Below are 27,855 nucleotides of genomic sequence, written 5' to 3'. Positions count from 1 at the left end.
CTCTTCTGCTCTATGAGTATTCACAAAGTGCCTCACTGTAGTTGCAGTGCACCTTTGTTGCCAGGGAATACAGGTGTTCTCCTACCTAGTTGACTGGTTGTTAACAGTGAATTTTCAGAATCAGTTCTCCACTCTCTAAATACAACCATAACACTCCTGCAGAGCTTAAGATTCTTCATCAACTTCAAGAAGTCCAATCTGCAGCGCACTCAGATCCTACAGCTCATAGGTGCAACATATTAGACTTCTTGATTTAGATGGCTTTCTTAGCCAGCGACCAGAGATCAGTCATGCTCTCACTCATCCAGCCACTGTTTTCCAATCCATGATCCACAGCCAGGAAACTCACAATCATAGTAGGGCATATGGCTGCAACCATCCATATCATACCCTTAATTTGCTTCCGCGTGCAGTATTTACAGTGAGGTCTATGGTCCCAGTGGGATCAGCTAACTCAACCCCTCTCTTCAGTAATATGCAGCACACCATCAATGACGAGAGAATTGCACTGGTGTTGTCGACCTCACGAGTTATGGAATGGAGGCCACCTCAGCTTACCTCCACATCAGTTTATACTTATGATGGATGCCTCCACAAAAAGCTGGGGAGTACACGTGGAATCCCTCCATACCAGGGACTTTGGTCACTTCAGGAATCCCTCTATCAGATCTGTCTATTAGAGCTGTGAGCGATATGGCTCACCTCATCACATTCACCCATCTCTAAAGAAACAGCAGCATTCTGATTCAGACAGACAAGTAACAATATTATTTGTCAACAAACAGGGAAGAATGGGATCGTGGCTTCTTTGCCAAGAAGTCCTAAAAATCTGGAACTGGGCAGAATGCAGTCATTCAACTCTACAAGTGATTTATCTGCCAGGTATCTTAAACGTCCTATTGGATCATCTCAGCAGAGTTTTTCAACCACATGAGTAGACTCCAGCAATCAGTAGCAAACAAACTGTTCGACTTATAGGGTCTGCCAGCAGTGGATCTCTTTGCATTACAGCAAAACACAAAACTAAATAAATATTCTGCTCCATTCTTGCAAGCGACCTCAGACTTGCACAGGACATTTTCTTCTCAATTGTGGCCAAAGGCTCATGTACACTTTTCCACCAATACCTTTCAGTTCCAAAACAATATAGAAGCTTCCTCAGGATCAAGCCTGCCCGACCCCAATAGCACCTGCATGGCCTAGGCAAGTTTGGTGTGCGTATCTCATCAGACTTTCCAGCAGTCCTTCCATACTATTGGGATCAGACCCTGTTCTCCTAACACAAGACAACGAAATGCTCTTTCAACCCAGTCTCACAGCTCTCAACCTCACAGCATGTCTGTTGAGCATAGAGTGATTGCAAATCTTCAGCTACCATCAGAGATCGAAGACATCCTAGTATCCTCAAGTAAGCCTTCGAATTGAAATTATGCCTTCAAATGAAAAATTTTCAATCTGGAGTCAGCAGAATGCTTCTGATCCTTTTTCTTGTGAGTCTCCGCAATTATTGAAATACTTGCTCCATGTATCTCATTCAGAACTCACCACTTCCTCAGTAAGAGCTCATCTGAGTGCAGTTGCTGCATACCACTCCTTTGTGGATAACAAGCCCATCTCCATGCTTCCACTTGTATGCTATTTTATGAAAGGTTGAAAGGTTTTAGTGATCCAAAGATAATGACAAACCTTTTCCATGGAAAAAAAATCAGCAGAACCAGGGGTCACGATTTAAAACTCCAGGGAGGAAGACTCAGAACCAATGTCAGGAAGTATTTCTTCACGGAGAGGGTGGTGGATGCCTGGAATGACCTTCCGGAGGAAGTGGTGAAGACCAAAACTGTAAAGGACTTCAAAGGGGTGTGGGATAAATACTGTGGATCCATAAAGTGTAGTGGATGTGAATGAAGAGTGGGTGGCTCATGGGAACGACAGCTACTACCTGGTGATAATACCCTTATTCAATAAACATACGCACGGTTAATGCGACTCCAACATTGCTCTAAGCTTCAACGGCAATGAGGAAATGTGGGGAAAAAAGGATTTGCATTCACAAAAAAGCAGGGAGTAGCTTGCTTGTTACGGCGGTTACTACCCCAAACCAAATAAGCTTGATACTTCACTTTCAATGCATATACAGCATAGCTCTCTGCTTCATTGGCAAGAGAGAAAGACTGACACTACACTTTCAATGCATATCCAGCATAGCTCTCTGCTTCAACGGCAGGGGAGAAAGTTTGACACTTCACGCATATCCAGCATAGCCTTCTGCTTCAACGGCAGGGGAGCAAGACTGATACTTCACTTTCAATGCATAGCCAGCATGGCTCTCTGCTTCAACAGCAGGGGGAATGAAGAAAAGTGGATCTATATACAGACAGCAACCAACAAGGACTGAATTACATAGTCTGGATAAACAGATAAGCATGGGTGTAGCTTGCTTATTGCGGTGGTTAATACCCCTAATTAATTAAGCTATTTCACTTAGATGCAGTTCCAACACTGCTCTCTACATTAATGGCGGGGGTGGAAGGTAAATAGAATAAAAAAGGTTACTAAGAGCCAAGAGAAACAGATAAGTATGTGAGAGAAAAAAAAAGTGCGAAAGCTTGCTGGGCAGACTGGATGGGCCGTTTGGTTTTCTTCTGCCGTCATTTCTGTTTCTATGTCTCTGACATGTCTGCTTTAATGCATAGCCATGGTACCTAAGTTCTATGGTTTCACAGCCATGACAAGTACCACAGAATCTGGACCTTGCAACAGAAAACAGCTCATCAACTTGCATGCTGTTGATTCACATGATTCTGCCTTCTGTGCTGCAAGCTCACCTGTCCATCACCTCTTCCTGTACCGCCACCACTTTCCTATCCACTTCTTCACATTAGTGTGCCTGCTGCCTCCTGTGCAGTTGGCCACATGGTTCTCTGGGGCAACTTGTGCATAATCCAGTATATATTTGCTTTTATTCCTTGTCTTGGGACCAGACTCACACTGATTTTCCTTTGGAATAAATAAATATTTGTCTTTCAAAAATTATGTATTTTTTGTAACTGAAGTTATGATGAGCCATCATGCATTATTAAAGTTGTGTTTTCATTGGTTAGTGTTTTACAATATTTTGATGCTGCATTAAAGAATTTCAGCTCTTTCATATGATGCTGTGTCACTTGATTGATTTTACCCACTGAAATGAAATGATTTTTTATGAAGCAGTGGAAACATATGCATATAAACAGCAAAATCATATGGATGGTTTCAATGTGTTGTGCATGAAGTTAACTCTTTGTGCCTCATTCTTCAAGCTTTATAGTTAAAGATATCAGATATTTGCTGATAGAGGACAAAGAATAAGTGTATCTTTTTTAAAAGCTATTACATCACTCTGATCAGTTGACAAAAAAGGCAGCTGTATAATTGTTTCTTTGGGTTTTTCCCTCTGTGGTGTAGCTACCTGACTTTTATAAAACATGTAAATTGTCCTTTTTGAGGTATATCATTAACAATCAGAATAGTAGTCATGTTGCCAAAAAACATTGAAGGAAAATTGCTGTGCATTGATGTTCTTCTGTTCCCTTCTAAGCATAAAACTGAATTCAAAACTGCTAATTATTTTATTGATAAAGATTGTGGTTAGTGTCATTTTTAAAATTCTTATGTAACCTTTGCGTGCCTACTAACTACTGATGGGGCCATATAATAATTTGTCTCTTCCGGACTGGAATCACTCCTAACTCTCCCTTTCATAGGCTCTCCTTCCCCCGGGCCTGGATTCATTGTTGGTGGGGGGAAATATTCATCTTTAAGGGCTTGGAGTGACAGGTGTGCCATTTTGTAACTTCCATTCCCCTGGGAGAGGTGTTTTTTTTTTTCTTTCACTGTGTGCATGAGGAGTGCTAATAAAAGTGTCTTTGGGTTAGTGTCCAAAATTAACTCCTTTACTGATGGGTAATCAGGTGAAGTGACAGCACAATTAACAAAGTCTTCAGCACCACAGCAGTTTTCAGATTACAGTTCTTTTGCCTCAATCTGTGTAGGACTTTCTATTACCAGGACTGAGGGGCTCTCATTTTCCAGGGAGTGGAGGTAGCAAGGCTCCTGGGTGAGCAGGGTATCCTTTGTTGGGTCAGGAAAAACACCTCCAGTCTGGCAAAATAGGCAAAAAAAACAGTCTCTGCACAAGGAGTTCAACAATCCTCTCTCCCCAGGGCTTGAAGACTCTGAGAGGGTGTCCTCAAAGTTCTCACTTGTTCTTACTCACAGTTAGTTGATATTTCCAGTTCTCTTTCTCTCTGTCTTTCTGTGATTCCTGATGAAAGGGATTGTCTCAGAAACAATGCAGCTCTCGATGTTCCCTTGTAGGCCAAGAAGATGGGCAGCAAAATCTTCCTCCCTGTTCTTCTGCTTAACAAAAATTATTGTCCCAAAATGGAAGATAACACCAAAGTGTCCTTGCATCAGATCACCCCGAGACCTCCTTCCTCATGGAGAGTACAGAAGGACAGGTCTTCCTCACCCCAGGCCCCCAGGAACAGAGTTCCCTGTGCCCAGAACCCAGGTAACACCCAGGGGTCTCACAAGGCCCCCTGCAAAGAAAAAGTATTAATCCCAAAAACAACCCGGAGGTGCTCCAACCAGTCAGTTAATGGTCTGGAAGTGCAGCCTCCCAACCTTGCTTAGTCCCTCAGGCAGGGTTTGCCTGGGTTCTCCAAATAGGCCTGACAAAAATAACAGAGGAATAACTGTCTTATACTGTCCTATACTGCCACCTCTACTGTCCTGTACTGCCTCCTGTACTGAAAACCGAAAACACTGCCACCAGACTCTCAATAGAGACTCTCAATAGAGACTCTCAATAGACTCTCAGTAGAGTGGAAAGTGTTCTAAGCATCAAAATCACGGAACATATAGAAAGACATGGTTTAATGGAACAAAGTCAGCATGGCTTTACCCAAGGCAAGTCTTGCCTCACAAATCTGCTTCACATTTTTGAAGGAGTTAATAAACATGTGGATAAAGGTGAACCGGTAGATGTAGTGTACTTGGATTTTCAGAAGGCGTTTGATAAAGTTCCTCATGAGAGGCTTCTGGGAAAAGTAAAAAGTCATGGTATAGGTGGCGATGTCCTTTCGTGGATTACAAACTGGCTAAAAGACAGGAAGCAGAGAGTAGGATTAAATGGACAATTTTCTCAGTGGAAGGGAGTGGGCAGTGGAATGCCTCAGGGATCGGTATTGGAACCCTTACTTTTCAATATATTTATAAATGATCTGGAAAGAAATACGACGAGTGAGGTAATCAAATTTGCAGATGATACAAAATTGTTCAGAGTAGTTAAATCACAAGCAGATTGTGATAAATTGCAGGAAGACCTTGTGAGACTGGAAATGGCAGATGAAATGTAATGTGGATAAGTGCAAGGTGATGCATATAGGGAAAAATAACCCATGCTATAGTTACACAATGTTAGGTTCCATATTAGGTGCTACCACCCAAGAAAGAGATCTAGGCGTCATAGTGGATAACACTTTGAAATCGTCAGTTCAGTATGCTGCGGCAGTCAAAAAAGCAAACAGAATGTTGGGAATTATTAGGAAGGGAATGGTGAATAAAACGGAAAATGTCATAATGCCTCTGTATCGCTCCATGGTGAGACCCCACCTTGATTACTGTGTAAAATTCTGGTCGCCGCATCTCAAAAAAGATATAGTTGCGATGGAGAAGGTACAGAGAAGGGCGACCAAATTGATAAGGTGAATGGAACAGCTCCCCTATGAGGAAAGACTAAAGAGGTTAGGACTTTTCAGCTTGGAGAAGAGACGGCTGAGGGGGGATATGATAGAGGTGTTTAAAATCATGAGAGGTCTAGAACGGGTAGATGTGAATCGGTTATTTAGTCTTTCAGATAATAGAAAGACTAGGGGGCACTCCATGAAGTTAGCATGGGGCACATTTAAAACTAATCGGAGAAAGTTCTTCTTCACTCAACGCACAATTAAACTCTGGAATTTGTTGCCAGAGGACATGGTTAGTTCAGTTAGTATAGCTGTGTTTAAAAAAAGGATTGGATAAGTTCTTGGAGGAGAAGTCCATTACCTGCTATTAATTAAGTTGACTTAGAAAATAGCCACTGCTGTTACTAGCAACGGTAACATGAAATAGACTTCGCTTTTGGGTACTTGCCAGGTTCTTATGGCCTGGATTGGCCACTGTTGGAAACAGGATGCTGGGCTTGATGGACCCTTGGTCTGACCCAGTATGACATGTTCTTATGTTCTTTTGTTAACCTCAGGGGACTGACCATCTAGCACCCTCAAAGGGAGAGGCTGTACTAAATGGTGCCTCCTCACTCCTAATCCAACCTATACTGCCTAGCTGAAAGAGTTCTTCCAGGACATTAATGGTAATGAGTCTGGGAGGGCCATTACACTTAATTTAATCATATTTGTGTTGTAGCATTGGTTTCTTTTCCTGAAACAAGTATAATTGCATTATCACCTATTGTATAAACCCCTTGGCGCAGGTGTCAAAGTAATAGTAGCAGGCATATACTGAAATTGTAAAGTGTGTTAGGATTCGCTTTACGTGAAAAGTGCTACATAAATCCAAGTATTGTTATCCTGAAGCTCTGACTTCTCGTTGTATTAATAAAGAACTACAGCTTCTGTCAATTTCTTTTCCATTTTAACTTTTAATAGTGCATGCACTGCCTGATGTAATTTTTCAGTGGAAAGGAAGTTCTGGAGCAAGCAATTGCATCCTATGGCTCAAAAGGTGTAGATTCAGGAGTAATGTTAGAAAATATTTCTCCACAAAAAGGGTGATAGAGGCTTGGAACCATCTTCCATTGATGGTAGTGAAGACCAAAATGGTTTAAAGAAATCATAGGATAAGTACAGAGGAGCCTGATTTGCAAAGAAGGGAAGGAAATGCCAGAAATCAACCGTGGTCTATGAAAATGGCAACAAATTGGGAAGACTAGCTTATCTTACTGTCCTTATCTGCCGTCATATTCTATGTTCAATTAGTACTGTGGTCTTAATATAGTGCTAAGAAATTATAAAGAATGTTTTAACTAACTTCTGCACCCAAGAGATTAAGTAGAGTCCAGGTAAAGCACACATTGGATGTCTTAGTAGTATTAGAAGGGAGCCTTCTTTATTGTTTTTCTTTTTATTGACTTTGAACATAAGATCTGTCATTAATTACTTCTTTCCCCCTACAATATATATACAATATATATCAAAAGATAGACTCGTATTTGCTGGCAAGAAATATAGTTTTTTACCCATCTCCATTTTGCCCAAAATGCTTAATTGTTGCAAATAAGAGCATCATAACATGCATAATTCTCCAGGGGATTTTGTTTCTGGGTAAATATTCAGGCTAAAATGGCCTAAAATATATCCAAATCTTAGTTTGCAGGGTCACTCATGTTTTCACATTCTTTAGATCGGACATAAAACGAGTAGAGCATTTTTTCACAATTTATTCCTGTATATGGACTGTCTACTACTGTCCCCTCCCCCAGCCATTTCATGACAGGTACTTACCCTAATGCAAGAAAAGGAAAAAACTCTGCCTCTTAATGATTTATGTATGGCTTGAGTTATATTATGCTTGGATAAAAATGCTTTACAAATGACTACAATAAATCCAAGTTTGTAGTCTTAAAATATGGAATGCTTTGTGTTCTTGCTAAGACACACATACTTTCTCACATTTATGTCCTCAGTATGTAGTGCTCTTAAGTTAGTTATTGTTAAAGAAAGTGTTCTTTTTGGAAACATCACATATGCACACCAACTGCTATTGTAAACTTTTGGCAAAACTCTTCAAATGCTAAGAATTTGTACTACCTTGCTATTTTAGTTGCATCCAAAGACATTTTCTTGAAAAGACCAGCATGGTATTTCATCACCATGAGGCAGGTATGCATAGCAAACCTGCTGCATTTGAAACATTGTATGTTTGATTTTTTTTTTGTATGGGTAAATTGCATTTATAGTGGTAGAAAGTTTGTATCTTCAAATGCCACTCCTGAGCCCATTCCTAATGAGTATCCTGCTGCGGGTAGGACATTTGTAGGAGTTTCAGAAGCATTTCCCTGTGACCAGGGTCCATTTAACTCTATTACATGTTGCTGGAAAAAAGTGTTTTTGCTAGACTTTTTTGGGACTTATATGATTGAATCACAGATTTAAATTAAGTGTTATTGCTGCCAGGGATGCTGTATCAAAGGAATTTCTAAGAGAAATTATAAAAAATGTGTTTTGACACAACCAACCATGTATGAAAACTTGCAAGAACTTTAAATATCTTTCTTTTATACAGTATGAACCAAGAGGACCGGGCAGGCCATTATACCAAAGAAGAATCTCATCTAGTTCAGTCCAGGCTTGTCCTGAAGACTTAGGCACTCCTCAAGAAAGTCATGGTCAGTGTAAAGAGCTTCAGGATCATAATAATCAATCTTCATTCAAATATTCATCGCCTGAGTTATGGGTAAATGCTGCCACATCTGCCTCATATCAGAACATTCCATGCAATGGATCCAACAGAGCAGTGCCACCCAGGGACTTGTTAGGTAAGAAACAGCATGTCACTTCCCAATTTTTTCTTGATGCTTGACCATAACACTTATTTTTCCTGTTTTTGTAACTTTTTTCACAGCTCACCATTAAGTAGTGAGGGTGGGGAAGCACGTTTTTCAAAGGATTGTACTAGTAACAGTGTATTACTTACTATAAACAGTCTATAAGTGAAACACGGCATATCTGATCTAATAGCATAGCAAATGGTGACCCATCCACTCTTCCCAATTGTGCCACTCTACTTTTCTATCTAAGGATGTATCTTATCTGTGAGTGCTACAAATTTCATTGCTTGAAAGTTGTTATTTCTTATTCAAGTTCATTTTCTTGTCTCCCTTCTTTGGTTCTCTACCATTCTGTTAGATGATCATAACAACAGCAACACTTATTTTTATAGCACTATTGGACATATACAGCACTGTACAATGGTGATAAGTATTTTCCATCGATAAACAGGCTGAATAAGTATTACTTGTGTGTTATGTCATCCAGGAGCACCAAACAGACTTGTCATTCCTAGCTGGTAGAGCTTTGACCTCTACTGAGCATGCACAGGCATTCCCATGTGAGCCTCCTCAGTCAATTTTTGTCCAAGCACGGCATGAACGTGCATTCAGTCTCTCCAAATATTTTTTCTAAATCCTTTAAAATTTTTATTTTATTGTCATTATTTTCTTCACTTTTCCTATTTTTAGTTGCCTTGCTGCACTGCAGCACCCGCAACAGCACTTTTCAATGCTACAAAAAAAAGGGCTTTTGCCTCCTCAAAATGGCCGGGAAACCTACCATGAGCGGGTTCAAGAACTGCATTGGTGGTAAGGCCTTACCAAATGTTTTCCTTCTTTTATTCTGGACTATGATTAGGCAGTATGTTATGCCTGTGGACAGATATCCTATGTTCTCAATGCTCCAGGGCACACCACCTGGAGGAACTGTATAACAGAAACATAGAAATGACAGCAGAAGAAGACCAATCGGTCCATCCAGTCTGCCCAGCAAGCGTCACACTTCTTTTTTTCTCATACTTATCTGTTTCTCTTGGCTCTTAGTAAGCTTTGGTTCTATTTCCCTTTTACCCCCACTATTAATGTAGAGAGCAGTGATGGATCTGCTTCCAAGTGAAATATTAAGTTTGATTAGTTGGGTAAGCGGCAGCATAGCTCTCTGCCGTTGAAACAGAGAGCAATGCTGGATATGCGTGAAGTATTAGTTTTTCTTCTCCCCTGCCGTTGAAGCAGGGAGCCATGCTGGATATGCATTGAAAGTGAAGTATGCCTTGAAAGTCACATTAACTATCATCAAATATTGAAAAGCCTAATAATTGGTAATACCTATAGCCCATAAACCCATCCCTGTTTTGTTTTGGGTTTTTTTGTTTGTTTTTTTCTTTTTTTTTAATTGGGAGATGGCAGCCCTCCATCCTTCCGCTCTGTGAAGGTGGAACACCAACCACTGGCCACTGGCATCCCGCTCCGTGAATGCCTCTGTGGCTACTGCTGCTTCGTGCAGTGTTTTGCTGCCTACTCTTTATACGCGTCCTCTAGACCTGATGGATCCACAGTGTTTATCCCACGCCCCTTTGAAGTGCTTCACAGTTTTGGACTTCACCACTTCCTCCGGAAGTGGTGAAGTCTCTCAGAAGCTGCAGTGGATCCTCCTTCCGCAGTGCAGTGTTGTCTGCCTTGCCAAGACATGAGTTAAATGGAGCTCCTCAAAGATTCCCTCATAGGCCCAAATTGATGCCACAGGGTCATGCAATACAACGGTCTTGCATTAAACCGGAACCTGCATCAAAGAAGCACAAGTCAGCATCTGCACCATCAGCACAAGGCGCATTGACAAGCTCAATGAAAGGTGCAGAGATTCACATGATGAATTGATACTCTCAGTGCACTCGCACAGAAAGCATAGGCATGCCATCCTAAAGGTACATTAAGAAAAAACGAGTGTGATTGCCTATTTGAAACCAATCACTTCGATGCAGGCAATACACGTAGCGACAAAAAACTTCCTCGCTATGCACTCCATCAAAGTATTCAATGCACTGAGCCTGAATCAGAATCATCAAGCTGCATTACTTACACAACTGTATGCAAGCCACTTTAGGCTAGCTGCTGAAAAGGTCATCTTATCTTTGCCCTTTCCAGTTAGCACAGCCCTCATTCCTTTTAGGTTGATAGCAGAGGGCTTCTGTTTGGAGACTCCAGCTTTGGTATGCCTCATGCTGTCATTTGCTTCCAAAAAAAACTTCCTATTGAGTTACAGGAACGTATCCTTATCTCTGAAGAGGATGTTCCTCCATCTGCACCAGGTCAGAGGACATGTTAGTCGCTTGACCAGATTACCAGTCTAATGAAAAATCTCTATACATCTTCATCTATAGAGATGGAAATAATAATCCAGCTGCTTGTCTCCAGCATTGCTGCAGTGCTACCTCAGACTGGAGTCCCAATATCACTCATCAAGGTGAACACATCATCTGAACCCTTGATACCGGGTTCTTCGTCTTCCTACTCAGTGGCAGAGTTGCATGGCAACTGTAAGAGCCACCCAGTTCATCTTTGTCACTGGGATCCTGGATTAGTAAGTCCTTGCATTCAGCAGAAAGGTCCGTAAATATATTTTCTAACTAATGTCCAGATATGCCTGACTTGTTTTATTCAAAGTTCATAGAAAAGGTGCAGACAGTGTTTAGCTTCAAAGATCCCCAGCTTAGAAGTCTTTGGGCCCCTCCAGATATTGGATGCCACTTCAGTTCCAGCAGCTCACACAATCCACAGCATTCTACACTGGTTGCAGATGAGAATGTAGGAAACCCCTTCCCTGGCATTCCTGTGACTAGGAAACTGGATCTCAAATACAGACTCTAGAAATATCCGTGATTTGGAGTTATCCAAGTGTCACATTAGTCAGTTGGTATTGAGTCAGCCCTGAAAACTTTGCTAGACAATTTTGGCAAGAAAGTCTTCCAAAACTCCATGCTTCCTGCCCGTATCTATACACACCAGTTCTATATAGTGCAATACCCTCACAACTTTATTCATAATCTGAAGGCTTTTCTACAAACTGCAGAAGGAGGTTCTTCTTACCTACAGCTGCTTTTGATGCTTTGTGAGCCACTGTGGGTCTTGGTATCAGCAGCATATAAATACCAAATAAATAAATGAAGGCAAATGTGTACATTTGCCACCTTTTCTATTCAGTCTACAGATTTTTTTACTCTGTTTTCACACACCTCCTCGATTTCATTTAGAGCTCAGCATTTCACATGGCTCAGGACGCATAGCATCCGAGATGTCCATGAGAAGTTACCCAAACTACTTGATCTTAGTGACAAATTAAGAAACTGAATGTAATGGTCCAACCCTTCGAAGATCCCTGAGAGCTTCTACATTTACAAACAGTCATACTTTTACAGGCATCAGTTCCAGTTTTTTCAGCAGTGCCATCTACTGCTTTTTCTGACCCAGCGTCAGCATTATCAACCTAAGACAACAAGCGTAGCATACACCGGGGCCTAGCTATCCCTCTGAACTCCATTCCTCATGGAGACGTGGCTTCAGATAACCAAGGACCCCTGTGACCTCCAAACTATTTAGTCTGGATATCGTTTGCGTTTCTTCCAGCTACCATTCCTTCCACACTGCTCAACCCTAGAGTCACATCCTTCTCACTTAATGCACCTTTGCCAATATGTGCAATCCCTTCTTCACCAGTGAATGATAGAAGTAGTCCCTGCATCCCTGCATGGACAGGATTTCTACTCCCAATGTTTCCTCATCCTAAAAAAAAATTAGGAGAATTGAGGCACATTTTGGATCTGAGACCCTTGAACAAACATCTGCTTCAAGAGGAATTTGAAATGAATTCCCTCAGTATGATTTTTGCATCCAAAGGCAGGAATAGATATGCACTCTCAATCTGAAGGATGCATATGTTCATATAGCCATCCATCCTTCCCATTGGCACTTTCTTCGCTTCAAGGTGGGTTCCTCTCACTACCAGTACAAGGAACTCCCATTTGCCCTATCGTCAACTCTGAGAGTTTTTACCAAATGCCTTGCAGTAGTAGCTGCACACCTACGTCGTCTGCGGATTCAAGTTTTGCCATACCTGGACAACTGGCTAATCACAGTGAGAACATAAGATAGCAACTTAATTCACAGACAACCAGGTTGCTATGGTTTATGTCAGCAAACAGGGAGACAATAATGGCCTCTCTGCAAGGAAGCATTAAAGATTTGGGAATGTGCAACCAGGTATTGGCCTATTCTATATGCCACCTGTCTTCCAGCAATTTCCATCATGCTGCGACTGCCTCAGCAGAGTATTCCAACTGCACGAGTGATTCTTACAACAGTCAATAGCCAATTGTAAACCGGAGTGATAAGTAATTCTGTTACCTGAACTTTGGTATAAAAAAAGTTATTAATTAATTAATTAATTAATTAATTAATTAACTATCCAACTTAGGGGATGGCTGTCGATTGACCTCTTTGCATTGGAGCAGAACAGAAAACTAGATCTATTTTCCTCAGGTCTACCCACCGATCTCAGACTTGCTCAGGACCTTTCTTCCTTGATCAGGGTCAAGTCTCATGTGCATTTTTTCACCAGTACTACTGATTGCTAGAACAGTGCAAAAGCTGCTGCAAGACCATGCTTGCTTGATTCTTATAACTCCAGAATGGCCTAAACAGACATGCTTTGCATATCTAGTACAACTTTCCAGCAGTCTCCCCATATATCTGGGGACAGACCCTATGTTCACTCAGGACGAAAGAGTACTCTATCATTCAAATCTTCCATGCCTCAATCTATCAGCTTGGATGTTGAACGCTCAATCATTGCTCATCTGTCTTTGCCTTGAGTAATCAATTACCTTTTGGCTCCAGCTAGAAAGACATCCAGCAGAAAGAGTTCTCCCTTCAAATGGACATTGTCTATGAATGTACATCTCAGTGCCTTAGCAGCTTACCATGTTCAACTACATGCTAAACCCATCTCTATTCATCCACTGATATTGAGATTTATGAAAGGCTTCTGCCGCGTTAATCCCCTGACATGAAAACCTCTGCTTCCATGGTCCTTGCATATTGTCCTTTCTTAACTTATGAAGCCATCTTTCAGGCCTCTACAATTGGTTTTTCTTAAGTCCTGACCTGGAAAGTAGCATTCCACATCGCAGCTATCTCAACTACAAGAGTCAACAAGCTCCAAACGTGTGTCCACTATATGCCATACATGGAATTCTTCCATGATCAGGTAGTCCTTCCCACTCCCCTGAAATTTCTACCAAAGATTATCTCTGCTTTCCATATCTATAAATTTATCGTGCTATCTACCTTTTTTCCAAGACTGCATGTCCATGAAGGAGATAAAGCCTTTTATAGCTTAAACTATAAAAGAGCCTTTACTTAGTATAAGAGGAAAACTCAACCACATTGCTAGGCTTCCCATTTATTCATTCCATATGACTCTAACAGACTTGGCCTCACAGTTGCCAAGCATACAGGGGTAAATATTCAAAAGCCATTGACATGGATAACTGAAAAGCTATCCATTTAAATGGCTAATTTGGCAATTTCAGCCACTTATCCAGCTAAATCATAGCCAGATAACAATTTAGCTGGATATAAAAAGGGTGTTGTGAGTGAGTTCCGAGAAGGGGTTCAGTTATCCAGCTAACTTAGCTGAATATCTAGTGCATCCAGCTAATTTAGTCAGATAATGTTAGACTCACTTCAGAGCAGATCTAAAGCTATCCAGCCTCATGTTTCCAGAAAACAAGAATATTTTCCAGTACTCCACCAGGAAAGGATCCTAAGTTACTAGAAAATTGTGGTAAAAAAAAGTATTCCAGACTCTATGCTCCATACACAGATTTCTGCTCACCAATTCTACATGATTCAGTACTTACATGATTACATGCAAAAGCTGAAGCCATTCCTTCTATCAGGTGATACCGGCTCGGTATATCCATAATCGTTTCTAGATGCAGAAAAATGCATACGACTGCCCGCTCTTCTTTGGCCTCCGTAGGAGCACGTGGCAGGCTTTGTTACGTACCATCAGCTTGTGGGATGTTGTCTATGATAAGCTAGCAGAGACCATCTTTTCAGAGATAAGCTCAAGGAAACAGTTGCTCAAATCTAAAAGAATATGTGACACTCCAGTCTCTGTCAACCAGCACAAAGCAACAGTCTACTTCATGTCAACTGTACTACACTTTTAAAAGGCCATACTTCCAGAGACGCTTCTTCTGGCAATTTCAGAGATACTGAATCCCACCTCTGCTTCCGATGCACTAGCATCTTCCATCTCAAAGTTGACAGGATAATGCTTTCATCCTGAAGTGGCACAGCAGGCCCAACCAAGCCTGGGCCAAGTTTTTTATCATCCTCCAAACTCAACAATCATCCTCCCTGATAAGGGGGTGATCCAGGTCTACCTGAAGGAACAGTGCAAGATTACAAAAGACTGCTGAATATCAGTCTTTGGTAAAGTCTGGATACCTCTTAAGTTCTTCTCAACTTCCTGTGCTTCCTCATTGCTCAGCCTTCAATACGGATCCATCTCACTCAGCACAGCTCTACCTAGAGTTTTTTCTCAGTCAACAAGCAATAGAACCTGTTCCACTCAATCAGCATGTCCAGGGTTTCTACTCCTGTTCAGGGCCAGTGGAAGCACTTGGTGAACTAGGCGACTGCGTGGAGTGCCACAGGTTTAGAGGAGGGTCGCCTACTGCTCAGAATTGTACAAACAACATTCCTGACACCAGTGGCAGCTACAATACTATGGCAATTGGGCTTCTTTCCCATCCACAGGGACTGAAAGAGGAAATGTGTTGTGGGTCCACGCAGGTGGGAAGAAGGAGGTCACAGCTGGAAGGAGCAAAATAGACCCCTTAGGGCCAGAAGGAAAGACCCAGAGGTCACAGCATTACAGCATGAGCCGGGCCCAACTGGCTTCAAAAAGCAGAAGTAGCAGCAGCATTGACAGGCCTTCTCGGCCAAAGAGAGGAGGCATAGCAGCCTGTCGGGCCACAATGCCAAAGAGGGGTAAAGCAGCAGACCAGTCCGAATGGCCACAAAAAGGAAAAGTTGCAGTAGCAGCAGGCAGGCCTGGGCGGCCAAAAAGAAGAGCAGCAGCAGACACCCCATGTGGTCAAAGAGAGGATCTGCATCTGCTACTCTAGAGGTGGCTTCCTGATGACATGGGGGCTTAAGAAGAAAGCTGCTATTACTGCCTTCACCTTCTGGAGAGAGAAAAAATGAGTGGATGTGTGTGAGCATATGTATATGTGTATATGCATGTGAGAGAGCATGTGGAGGAGAGAGTTTGTGTTTGAGAGAGAGAGCATGAAGAAAAAAGAGAAAGCATGAGTACTTGTGTGAGAGCATGTAGAGAAGAGAGGGGGATGGGGAAGAGTGGATGTATGAGCTAGTGCAGGGGTGGCCAACTCTGGTCCTTGAAGCTGCAAACAGGCCAGGTTTTCAGGATATCCACAGTGAATATGCATGAGATAATTTATATACAATCGAAGAAGTGCATGCAAATCTACCTCATGCATATTCATTGTGGATTTCCTGAAAACCTGGCCTGTTTGTGGCTCTTGAAGAGCAGAATTGGCCACCCCTGAGCTAGTGTGAGTAAACGAGTATGTATGTGTTGGAGAGTGTGTACATGAGAGAGAGGAGAGAAAGTTTGTGCATTGCCACCGTCTCTCATTCCCAGGTATGGAGAGACAGGGATTTTTTTTATCCTTATCTTTAATTATTGGGTATTTGTATCTGCTGTTTTGAAATATTTTATTGGTGTTTGGGAAAGCTTTCAAAATTTGTATCATCTTCAATTATTGGATGTTATTCTGTTCATAAGCTGTTGTGAAATTCTTTTATAAGTATGATTTTACTATTATGATTAATGATTTATATTTCTTGATTTTATTGTTTGATGTTTTATGAGGAATGGTGGTGATTCTGTTTTTTCCATTGATTCACTGTATACAGAGTCAGATTTGTGTTTTACAGTTCAGTTTTTGTCTGTAACTTCTATTTATATTAATGGTCTCTTTATTCTGTATTTGATGAGGGTGTGTCTCTGTTCTGCATATGTGACTGAGGAGAAGTATTCTGGTGGCGTGTGGTTTCTCTGTAGAGATTTATAGTATCTTGGTTTGTTCTGTTTTCCTAATAGGTGTATTGGTGTTTTAGAGCTGGAGTATTTGCAATGTTGCCTTTTCATAGGTAGAGTTGTTACTATTTGAGTGTTGGTAGTTAGTGCTGTGTTAGTATGGGAGGGCTAAGCCTATTAGAATAGGCCTAATGATCAAAAACAAGAATAATGCATGCAAATAGGTTGTGAGTGTCCACCACAGTCAATGAAGCATTATCAAACATAAATGCAGACTTTATTCAAGAGTTTCAAAACAGCACAGTTTGAAATGGTTGGCAGAGCAGCGCGTACCCCAACACGGACCCATGTTTCACCCAGAGGTTGCAATGGGAGGGACTGAAGGGCAAACAGCTCAAGCTACAACATAGAGAATAAATAAATATAGGGTCTTGAAAACAGACATTTGAGGGGACATTAAAGAGATGGGAAACATACTGAGCAATGACACATACCTTTTACAAAGTGTTCATGTTACTTGACAAAGAAGCTCTTACCGATACTGACAGCACACAACGATTTCAAAACCAAAATGTTTGCCAAAAGAGGGTAGTCAATCAAAAACTGTTGGAGGGGATAGCCAATCAGAAACAAGGGTTACAAAGCTATACAGCTGGTACTGTGAGTGGGGATAGTCAATCAGAGGCTATAGGAAGTTAGCCCGTCAGAAACCAGGGTTGCAAACCTGTATAGCCAATTTTGTATGTGGGGGTAAAAATAACAGAGTTGCTAGATGTTAAGGAAAAGAAGAATCATAGAAAAATGGACCACTCAATATCCTGATTCAAGCTATCAGAGGATAGAGTGGAGTCTATGAAGCCAGCATTGTTCCCTTTGTGTCAGTAAATCAGAAAAATTACCTCCTCTCAAGGAGGGATTTGCCATATCAATCAGAAAAAAATTTAAGTCTGCAAGGGTATGTGAAGCATCTGACCAGTGTGACACTAAGGGTGCTTCAACGTGAGCAGTACATAGACAGAAGAGATGTTTGAAAATGCAAGTCTTAAGGGGCGTGTGGTTTTACCGAAGTGAAACAAAGAACAAAGCAAGGGTAATTGATGACACACACTTCTTTGGAGACACAGGTGGAGGAATGTTGGTAAGAGCTTCTTTATCAAGTAATATGAACGCTTTGTAAAAGGTATGAGTCGTTGCTCAGTATGTTTCCCATCTCTTTAGTGTCCCCTCAAATGTCTCTGTCTTTTAAGACCTTACATTTATTTATTCTTTGTTTATGTTGTAGCTTGAGCTGTTTGCCCTTCAGTCCCTTCGTCGCAGCCTCTGGGTGAGGCATGGATGCATGTCGGGGGATTCACCGCTCTGCCAACCATTTCAAATTGTGCTGTTTTAAAGCTCTTGAATAAAGTCTGCATTTATATTTGATAATAGTTTCGTTGATTGCAGTGGACACTCATAACTATTGCATACATTATTCTTGTGTTTTTGAATGCGTGATCACCTACTCCCCAACTTAGAATAGACCTAATACCAAATGGGTTCCAAGCATCTTTTTTTTTTATAGAGTTTTCTGGTTGGTACCACAGCAGTGCATGTAACTATCACAACATGTATATTATATTTTTTTTTACCTCAGAATGGTCTCTTTCATGTTACCAATGCATAATTTTAAATTGTGTGTGGTGAGGTCAGGGGGAGGGTTGCCAGTCTGTAAGGCTACCTAGGGCACCTAAAACCCTTGCACCGGCCCTTCTTCTGCTGCTACTTTATCCCCAAGAAAACTGGGAAATTGAGACCCATCCTGGATACAAGAAGTCTGATCAAGAATCTGCTCCAGGAGAAAATCAAATTAAACTCCCTTCACACAATTTTCCCCTTCATCCAGAAGAAGTAGTTGATGTGTGCTCTTGATTTGAAGGATGCTTATACTCATATCCCCATCCATTCCTGCTACTGGCTTTATCTATGCTTTTATGGTGGATTCCTATTACCAGTACCGAGTACTCTCATTCAGATTATCAGCGGCACAGAGGGTCTTCAACAAAAGCCTCACTGTAGTAGCAACACATCTTTGTCGTCAAGGCATCCAGGTCTTCCCTTATATAAACAATTAGCTAGTGATGGCAAACTCTCGGGAAGATGTTCTCGCCTCCCTGCAGAAGTCGATTCAACTCCTACAGTCATTAAACTTCCCACCCAGAAAATAAAATTCACAGGAGCGTGGATAGATTCCCTGCAAGAAAAAGCCTTTCTTCCGTCAGACTGGGCAAATATACTCAAAACCCTTGTATATAGACTGCTGAATGCAAATCGGACAGCAGCCAAGGACATTCTAATCATTCTGGGACACATGGCAACAGCAGTTCATGCAGTCCCAGTGACCCAACTCCACTTGCAATTTCTACAATGGGGCTTCCATGCTCAATGGAACTAATTAACTCAACCTTTGACGATCTTGGAGGATGTCTTGCTGGACATAAAACAGGAGCTTCTCTGCTGGCTACAATCCTTTATTCTGCAGGAAGAAGCACCAATTTATTTGCTTCCTCACAAAGTAGCATTGGCAACACAAAATAATGAAGAGATCACACAGGTCCCTTCCAAACGAAAGACAATTTCAGATCAATCTCGTAGAACTGTGAGCAATCAAAAACACTTTGACAACTTTCACGCTTCTCTACCAGGAGAAGAGCATTTTCATTCAAATCGACAAACAAGTAGCCATGTTCTATGTGAACAAACAAGCTGGCATGGGGTCATGAACTCTCTGCCAAGAGGTGATAGAGATACGGGAGTGGGCATACAAGCATCAAGCTGTCCTGTAAGCAACCTACCTTCCAGGGATTTCCACCATGTTAGCAGAGTATTTCACCTACTCGAATGGTCCCTGCAACAAGCAACTGCTAACATACTGTTCAGTCTTTGGGGACTTTCAGCATTCGACCTCTTTGCATCAGAGGAAAACAGAAAAGTGGAAAGATTTTGCTCCATTCTTCCCAATGAACTCAGATCTGCTCAGGATGCTTTTCTTTTCCACAAATTGTATTGATTACCATGACAGTGCAAAAAGTACTCAAGGACTGGGCCCAGCTGATTCTTATTGCACAAACATTGCCCAGACAAATATGGTTTGTGTATCTGGTACAGTTGTCTAGCATCCTTCAGATCCATTTCAGGGAAGATCCATCTTTACTGTCTATATCATCCAAACCTTTCCTTCCTCAATCTACAGCATGAAAATATGGTAGTATCTGCCAGGAAGACATTTATTAGAAGAGCTTACAGATTTAAATGGAAACTGTTCTCATTTTGATGCAACAGACTTCCTTGGACCCATTCATATATGAACCAAAAGACCTACTTAAGTAATTGCTGTCTGTGTTTTCCTCAGGTCTCAGTACTTCATCAGTGAGAATTTATCTCCATTCCATAGTGGCCTACAACTTCCAAATTGAGGATAGGCCAAACTTCACTCTTCCTTTGGTATCCAAGTTCAGGAAATTCTTGTGGCATACTAAACCTCCAGTTGTCAAACTTCCTGTTCCATGAGACCTGAATTTGGTTATGGCATAACTAATGAAGCAATGATTTGAACCACTGGAGTCTGCTTCTCAAATTTTTTACATGGAAACTATTATTCCTAGTCAGAATCACATCAGCCAGAAGAGTCTGCATGTAGCTCATTACTCTCCTTATTTGCAGTTCTTCCCCAATAGGGTGGTGCTCCACACGCATCCAGAGTTTCTACCAAAGTTGGTATCAGCTTTTCTTATAAATAAAGCCATCATCTTACTTACCTACATTCTTTTCGAGACCACATGCACAGGAAGGTGCAAAGTCCTTTCATTCCTTAGACTGTAAAAGAGACTTGGTTCACTATAGGAAAAGAACTCAGACACATATTCAGGCATCACAACTCTTTGTCTCTTATGATCCTAACTGTATGGACATAACAGTTGCCAAACAAACATTGTCCAGTTGGCTAGCAGACTATAATGCACATTATTATTATTATGTCCTTGCAAGCGTGCAGATCACAGACTCTATCAAGGCTCATTAAGTGAGAGCCATGGTCGCATCTGACGCTCATCTGTTAGATATCTGCAAAGCTGCAATTTGTCGTGAGTGCACATCTTCATATTCCATTACTGTCCGGGCAATATATAAAAAGTGACAGAAATTTGGACAAGCAGTTTTGTGTAACCTGTTCACCTAGTAGTCCACTCTCCATGGTGGAGTCTGGGTTGCTTATTCAGTAAATGCTGTGCTGCAGCCTTCAGCTTGGGACTCCCCACATGTCATGGATAATTCAGCCCTACTTGCCGACAGAGAAAGCAAGTTTGCTAACCAAAAATGGTTTTCTCAGTAGACAGCAGGATGAATTAGCCATGCTAAATACCCATATGCCCTCCTGGAGAGTTGACTGCTTTGCTATAAAATCGATTCAGGGGCTCATGAAACAATGCTTACATGGGAATTCCTGCAGATGCTCAGTAGAGCAAAGGTTCTCTGAGCTTAGAGAACAGTCCATTTGGCACCATTGTATGACATCACTCATTTGTCATATGGGGAACACTGTTTATGGTCAGTAAACTTGCTTTCCCCAAAGAGCTTACAGTTTAAGTGGGATTTGAACTCTGGCTTCCTTGGTTCTCAGCCTATTGCTGTAACTACTAGGCCACATTTCCTCCCATACTAGTTTTCATACTTAAACTAAAACCCAGACTACCACCTCAATACCCACTTCAAGTCCCGCTGTCGCTCCTTGTGACCTTGGGCAAGTCACTTTACCCTCCATTGCCTCAGGTACAAAACTTAGATTGTAAGCCCTCTGGGGATAGAGAAATACCTACAGTACCTGAATGTAAACCGATGTGATATCTCAGATCGAATGTCGGTATATAAAAATAATAAATAAAATAAATAAGTCTTTTACCCAACCTGTCAACCCTTTTTCTACCACTGCCCTCTGTGTCTGTCCCAAGCATGCTTTAATTCTCTCGCACTATTGGTTTCCACCACCTTTGCTGTGAGGTTATTTCAGACATCCCCCAACTTTTCAGTAAAGCAGTATTTTATTAAAAGAAAAGCTGTTCTTATATGTGAAAAATCCTTTTTAATGTCCTTAGATGAAAAATCATGATTTGTATTAGTTAACCACTTTTCTTGTCTGTAACTCAACAGGCAATTTGGAAATTTGATTTAATGCCATATGGTTGTAGTGATGGTACATTGAAGACCCAGGCACTCTTTATATTGCCACACTGTGGCTGCTAACTAGTATGGGAGGAAATGCCACACTGTGGCTGCTAACTAGTATGGGAGGAAATGTGCCTGACATCACTGAAAAAGTTCTTAGGTACAATGGAACTGCTTTAGAAAAAAATCACAGAAAGTTATATGTGTAGAAATGTGATGAGCATGACTGAACACAGCAAGGGCATGAAGATGCACAACAATATGGCTGAACAGCAGGTGTAGAGAAAAATTGCTCAATGTGGGAATTTTTAAATCTCCTTCAAACAAAAGTAAGTAGGTCAAAAGACAAGATGCGGGACTACTCCCACAAGCTAGAAACATGACCATGCATTGAAAGCACTCCCTAAAATATCTGTTGTTTTGCTAGTTTCATCCAGTAGAGTAGGGATATATCAAGTCTGTGTCCTATTTATTGGACATTATCCACATTTCATAGCAAATTTCTTAATACTGCTCAAACTAATGAACCATATATGATAATTGCATAGCTAGGTTTAATTTTTTATATTCTGTGAAGACCTAGATTATTAAGTTATTACATGACTATGGTACAAAGCAGGATTTCAGTCATTATAATGGTACCTGGCAATGTCTCATTTCTATTTTTATACAGCTAATATAATTATAGGACCTATGTTAGGCTAGAGTTGCAGTACCAGCAAGTAAATGCAACAAGCACAATGGCCCTATCTCCTGTTATTGATGGCATACTTTATTCTTTTGCCTTTCTTTTTCTTAAACTTTTTTTTAAATAAGATCAACAGGTTTTATTTTGACAGCTACTGGTATCTTTGGCATCTATAAAAGCCAGATGCTATCTGCTCAAAATATAGCTTTCTAAGAATGGTATGAGGATTTGCTGCTAGATCTTTCTCTGGAGCTCCTTCTGGAATATTCTAGGAGCCAGTTGATTAGCACAAGAAACAGTAGCTATACAAAGTCTATACCCCTTGAAAATTTTTCACATTTTGATGTATTAGTATATCTGACTTGTATGCATTTAAATACGGATTTTTTACCACTCATCAACATACTATTCTCTACAGCTTTCAGGGCCAAAAATGTTATATTGGAGGACAAAGCATATATAAAACTAAAATCCCTTGGATGAGTCTCCACCTTCCGAGTCAGTACTTGGTGGAAGCACCTTTGCCAGTAATTACAGTTGCGAACCTGTTGTGTTAGGTCTTTACCAACTTTGCATCCCTAAATTTGTCATCATTAGACACTTCTTTATTACAAAACTGTTCAAGCTCTGTCAAGCTCCTTGAGGAGCATTAGTGGGCAGCAATTTTCAAGTCATACCACAGATTGATGAATGGATTGAGGTTGAAACTCTGACTGGGCAGTTCCAGGACATTTGCCATTTTGTTCTTTAGCCACTCCAATGTAGCTCTGACTATGTGCTTCAAGTCATTGTCATGTTGAAAGATGAACTTCCATCTCAGTCTCAGTTTTCTTGCATACTTTCTTCAAGGACTTTTCTGTACTTTTCTCTATTCATTGTCCTTTCAATCCTGACAAGTGCCCAAATCCGTGCTGATGAGAAACATTCCTGCTACCACCATGCTTTCCAGTAGGGATGATGTTCTCTGCATGATGTGCTGTGTTGGGTTTGCACCAAATGTAGCACTTCACATTCAGGTCAAAAAGTTCTATTTTAGTTTCATCAAACCACAATATCACTGAGTGTTCCTGTGCATACTTCAAATAGGATTTATAGTGAGCTTTCTTGAGTAATGCCTTCCATCCTGCCATCCTGTCATTCAAACCAGATTTGAGTGCTTGGGATATTATTTTCATATACATACTTTACCAGTCTTGGCCATGGAAGCCTATAGCTCTTTCAAAGTTGCCAGTGATCTCTTGGTTGCCTTCCTGATCAGTCTCCTCATTGCTCGGTCATCCAGTTTGGTCTGATCTATGCAGGGTTTTGGTAGTGCCATCCATCTTCCATTTTTTAATATTAATTTTGACCATGCTACAAGAAATATTTATTTATAGCCATCCCTATAGCTATACCTTTCCACAATTTTGTCCTGGAGTTCTTTTGACACCTCCTCGGTCCTCATGGTTGGGAAATGCATTGCCCAGCAGAGAGAATCAATATGAACTGCTGAATTTATCCTGTCATCATGTGAATTAGTACAGTTTAACACAGTTGGGGTGAATTCTCTTGGTATATGCTTTTAAAGGTGATTGGTTACACCAGAGCTTTAAATATTTAGGATTGCTACCGACATATAATAAGGTGGTTGGATACTTATCCAAGCAAACTGCTCCATGTTTTTATTTCTACTTCATTTCTTAATGAATTCTGTAATATATTTTTCACTTGTCAATTGTGGGGTAGGATTTATATATACAGGGCACAAACACTATTTTAATGCAGTTTACATCCAGGCTATAAAGCAACAAAAGGTCAACATTTTGGAAGGAGATGTAGATAGGTGGCGATGTCCTTTCATGGATTGCAAACTGGCTAAAAGACAGTAAAAAGAGAGTAGGATTAAATGGACAATTTTCTCAGTGGAAGGGAGTGGATAGTGGAGTGCCTCAGGGATCTGTATTGGGACCCTTACTTTTCAATATATTTATAAATGATCTGGAAAGAAATACGATGAGTGAGATAATCAAATTTGCAGATGACACAAAATTGTTCAGAGTAGTTAAATCACAAGCAGATTGTGATAAATTGCAGGAAGACCTTGTGAGACTGGAAAATTGGGCATCCAAATGGCAGATGAAGGCTGTGATTGACTTTTGGCAGAGAGGGAGCACCCAGTGAGCTCTGATATTTCCTCTAACCTTTTCCTGCTAGCCCCAATGTCATTGGGAGGGGCCGAGGAGACGCCATAAGAGCGGCGTCAGAGATACCTGTTTGCTGTGATTGACTGTTGGCAGAGAGGGAGCACCCGATGATCTCCGAGATTTCCTCTAACCTTTTCCTGCTAGCCCCGACGTCATCGGGAGGGGCCGAGGAGACACCATAAGAGCGACATATCCTAGGTGTGCTACTGCTGCCGGCGCGCGCCTAAGGGGCGCGCGGCTTTGCTCGGCTTTGCTCGGCTTAGCTCGGTTAGAGAGGTTGGAGGGGAAACTCTGCCGGAGAAATCACCACCACAGAGGCAAGTAAATTGCATTGTTAGCGGGAACGAACTGCTTGCTGAATTGAATGCTATTAAGATTCTTGATAAGATGCCATCTAAACGGAAGGGGAAAATAAGGGTGTTTCCCTCAGTTCCCCCTCCGTCTCCTATTCAACAAGACATTGTTTCGTTTTATGACTGCGCCTGCATTAAATCCAGCATCTAAGGATACTGCTGACTCTGGCCTTTTGGGAGGACGGCTTGAGTCTATAGAGGAGGCATTGCTGAGTCCCAATCTAGATATACCACCATTATACAGGGCAGCTGAAGCTCTACTTGGAGGCACCTTAGAGGAACTCAGTATTTCTGAGTCAAAACCCCGATTAGAATTATTGGAGGTGGAGATGGAAAATCGACTGAGGCCGGAGAACAAGCCTCGGGTGGTGACCACATAGAGACTTTAAAGCACCCTGCGGTGGTTACACTGGAACTGTTATGGGATATGATGGCTAAAATGTCCAGCGATATAAAAGGGCTAGAGAAAAAAGTGGATATAGTAGCAGGGAAAAGTCAGCAGGATATAATGGAAATTCGAGATAATGTTAAAAATTCTGAGGAAAGAATTAAAATTTTAGAGGATAGGGAATAGAAGAATTCTGAATTTCAGGCAAGAGTAGTAAAAGATAGAGACTCGTTATCTAGACGAATTGAAATCTTTGAAAATAATAGTAAACGTTTAAATCTACGCCTACTCAACTTCCCTAGGGTAGTTAGGCAGGTACCGATGGAACCGTTAAAGAAATTTCTGGTGGAAGTATTGAGTTTTTCTGAAAATGAATTACCAGTAATTAGTTATTGCTTTTTTCTGCCAAAAAAAAATTTAAACTTCAATATAGAAGAGATGCCCTTTCAGGGCAATCTCACAAATTTTCTGGAAAGTATAAATAATCAAATAATAGATAGGGGTATACTGGTGGTTTCTTTTCTGAATTTGCTTGATATCAATAAAATTATGAAACAGTATTTTGGTAAATACCCTATTACTTTTCATGATAGTTTGGTAAAAATGTTTCCAGACCTATCTATTACTACACAGTTAAGGAGAAGAGAATTTCTGGTTTATAGGCAGGAAGTTTTATCAGTGGGATTTACATTTACCCTGCGATATCCCTGCAAATGTGTCATTAAGAAACAACAGGATATTTATATATTCTTTATCCCTGATCATTTAAAAACATTTGTTGAACAAAAGAGAATAGTTGAAATACCCTTACAGTCCAGTGAAACATAGAATTGTATATTGCAGGGTTATTTATTTATTTTTTGTTACAATGCTTAAATTCAGGTAGATGTTTTCTTTGTGTTTCTCCCTTATTTTGCTAAAGCCTCTGGAATATTAGATGTTGATTGAATGTGATTTTGTTTGATTACATCACAATTAGATAAAATAAATTGATACCGAAAGATTGAATTCTGATTTTGAAGTGATAATAATTATGATGCAAATAATGTAATTATTCATCTGTCTAATTTGAAAATCAATAAATATATAAATTAAAAAAACAAACAAATGGCAGATGAAATTTAATGTGGATAAGTGCAAGGTGATGCATATAGGGAAAACTAACCCATGCTATAATTACACAATGTTGGGTTCCATATTGGGAGCTACCACCCAAGAAGAGATCTAGGCGTCATAGTGGTTCAGTGTGCTGCGGCAGTCAAAAAAGCAAACAGAATGTTGGGAATTATTAGAAAGGGAATGGTGAATAAAACGGAAAATATCATAATGCCTCTGTATCGCTCCATGGTGAAGACCGCACCTTGAATACTGTGTATAATTCTGGTCGCCGCATCTCAAAAAAGATATAATTGCGATGGAGAAGGTACAGAGAAGGGCTACCAAAATGATAAGGGGAATGGAACAGCTCCCCTATGAGGAAAGACTAAAGAGGTTAGGACTTTTCAGCTTGGAGAAGAGACAGCTGAGGGGGGGGATATGATAGAGATGTTTAAAATCATGAGAGGTCTAGAACAGGTAGATGTGAATCAGTTATTTACTCTTTCGAATAATAGAAAGACTAGGGGGCACTCCATGAAGTTTGCATGGGGCACATTTAAAACTAATCAGAGAAAGTTCTTTTTTACTCAACGCACAATTAAACTTTGGAATTGTGGTTAGTGCAGTTAGTGTAGCTGTGTTTAAAAAAGGATTGGATAATTTCTTGGAGGAGAAGTCCATTACCTTCTATTAAGTTCACTTAGGGGCGGATTTTAAAAGGGCCTGCGCGCGTAAATCCTTCCGGATTTATACGCGCCTTAAGTCCCGGGGCTTTCGAAAAGGGCGGGATGGGGCGTGTCCGGGAAGCGTTCCCGAAAACGACGCGGCGTTTGGGGGCATGCCGCAGCATTTCGGGGGCGGGCCTGGGGGTGTGGCGCCGGCCCGGGGGCGTGGTTGAGGCCTCCGGACCAGCCCCCGGGACCGGAGGACGGAGCGGGGCTGCCGGCCGGCGCGCGCAAAGTTACACCTGCTGAAAGCAGGCTTAACTTTGTCGACAAAGGTAGGGGGGTTTAGATAGGGCCGGCGGGGTGGGTTAGGGAGGGGAAGGGAGGGGAAGGTGGGGGGAGGGCGGAGGGAACAGGCAGTGCGCGCTGGGCTCGGCACGTATCTTATAAAATCCAGCGTACTTTTGTTCGCGATCCCGTATTTTTTAAAGATCTACCCCTTAGAGAATAGCCACTGCCATTAGCAACGGTAACATGGAATAGACTTAGTTTTTGGGTAC

The 27,855-nt window shown here is 41.2% G+C and overlaps 1 protein-coding gene across 1 annotated transcript in view; it reads left to right on the top strand.

Annotated features, from left to right (window-relative positions):
• Window positions 1-27,855, top strand: part of HELZ (helicase with zinc finger) — a 639,316-nt gene that overhangs the window by 598,969 nt on the left and 12,492 nt on the right. Inside the window, 1 exon segment of the mRNA XM_029599344.1 lies at window positions 8,329-8,581. Coding sequence (XP_029455204.1) covers window positions 8,329-8,581 — 253 coding nt within the window.

The sequence above is a fragment of the Rhinatrema bivittatum genome, chromosome 4 (genome assembly GCF_901001135.1).
Source record: "Rhinatrema bivittatum chromosome 4, aRhiBiv1.1, whole genome shotgun sequence".
NCBI lineage: Eukaryota > Metazoa > Chordata > Amphibia > Gymnophiona > Rhinatrematidae > Rhinatrema > Rhinatrema bivittatum.
The sequence above is the reverse complement of the archived record's forward strand: the minus strand, read 5'-3'. Positions and strand labels throughout refer to the sequence as shown.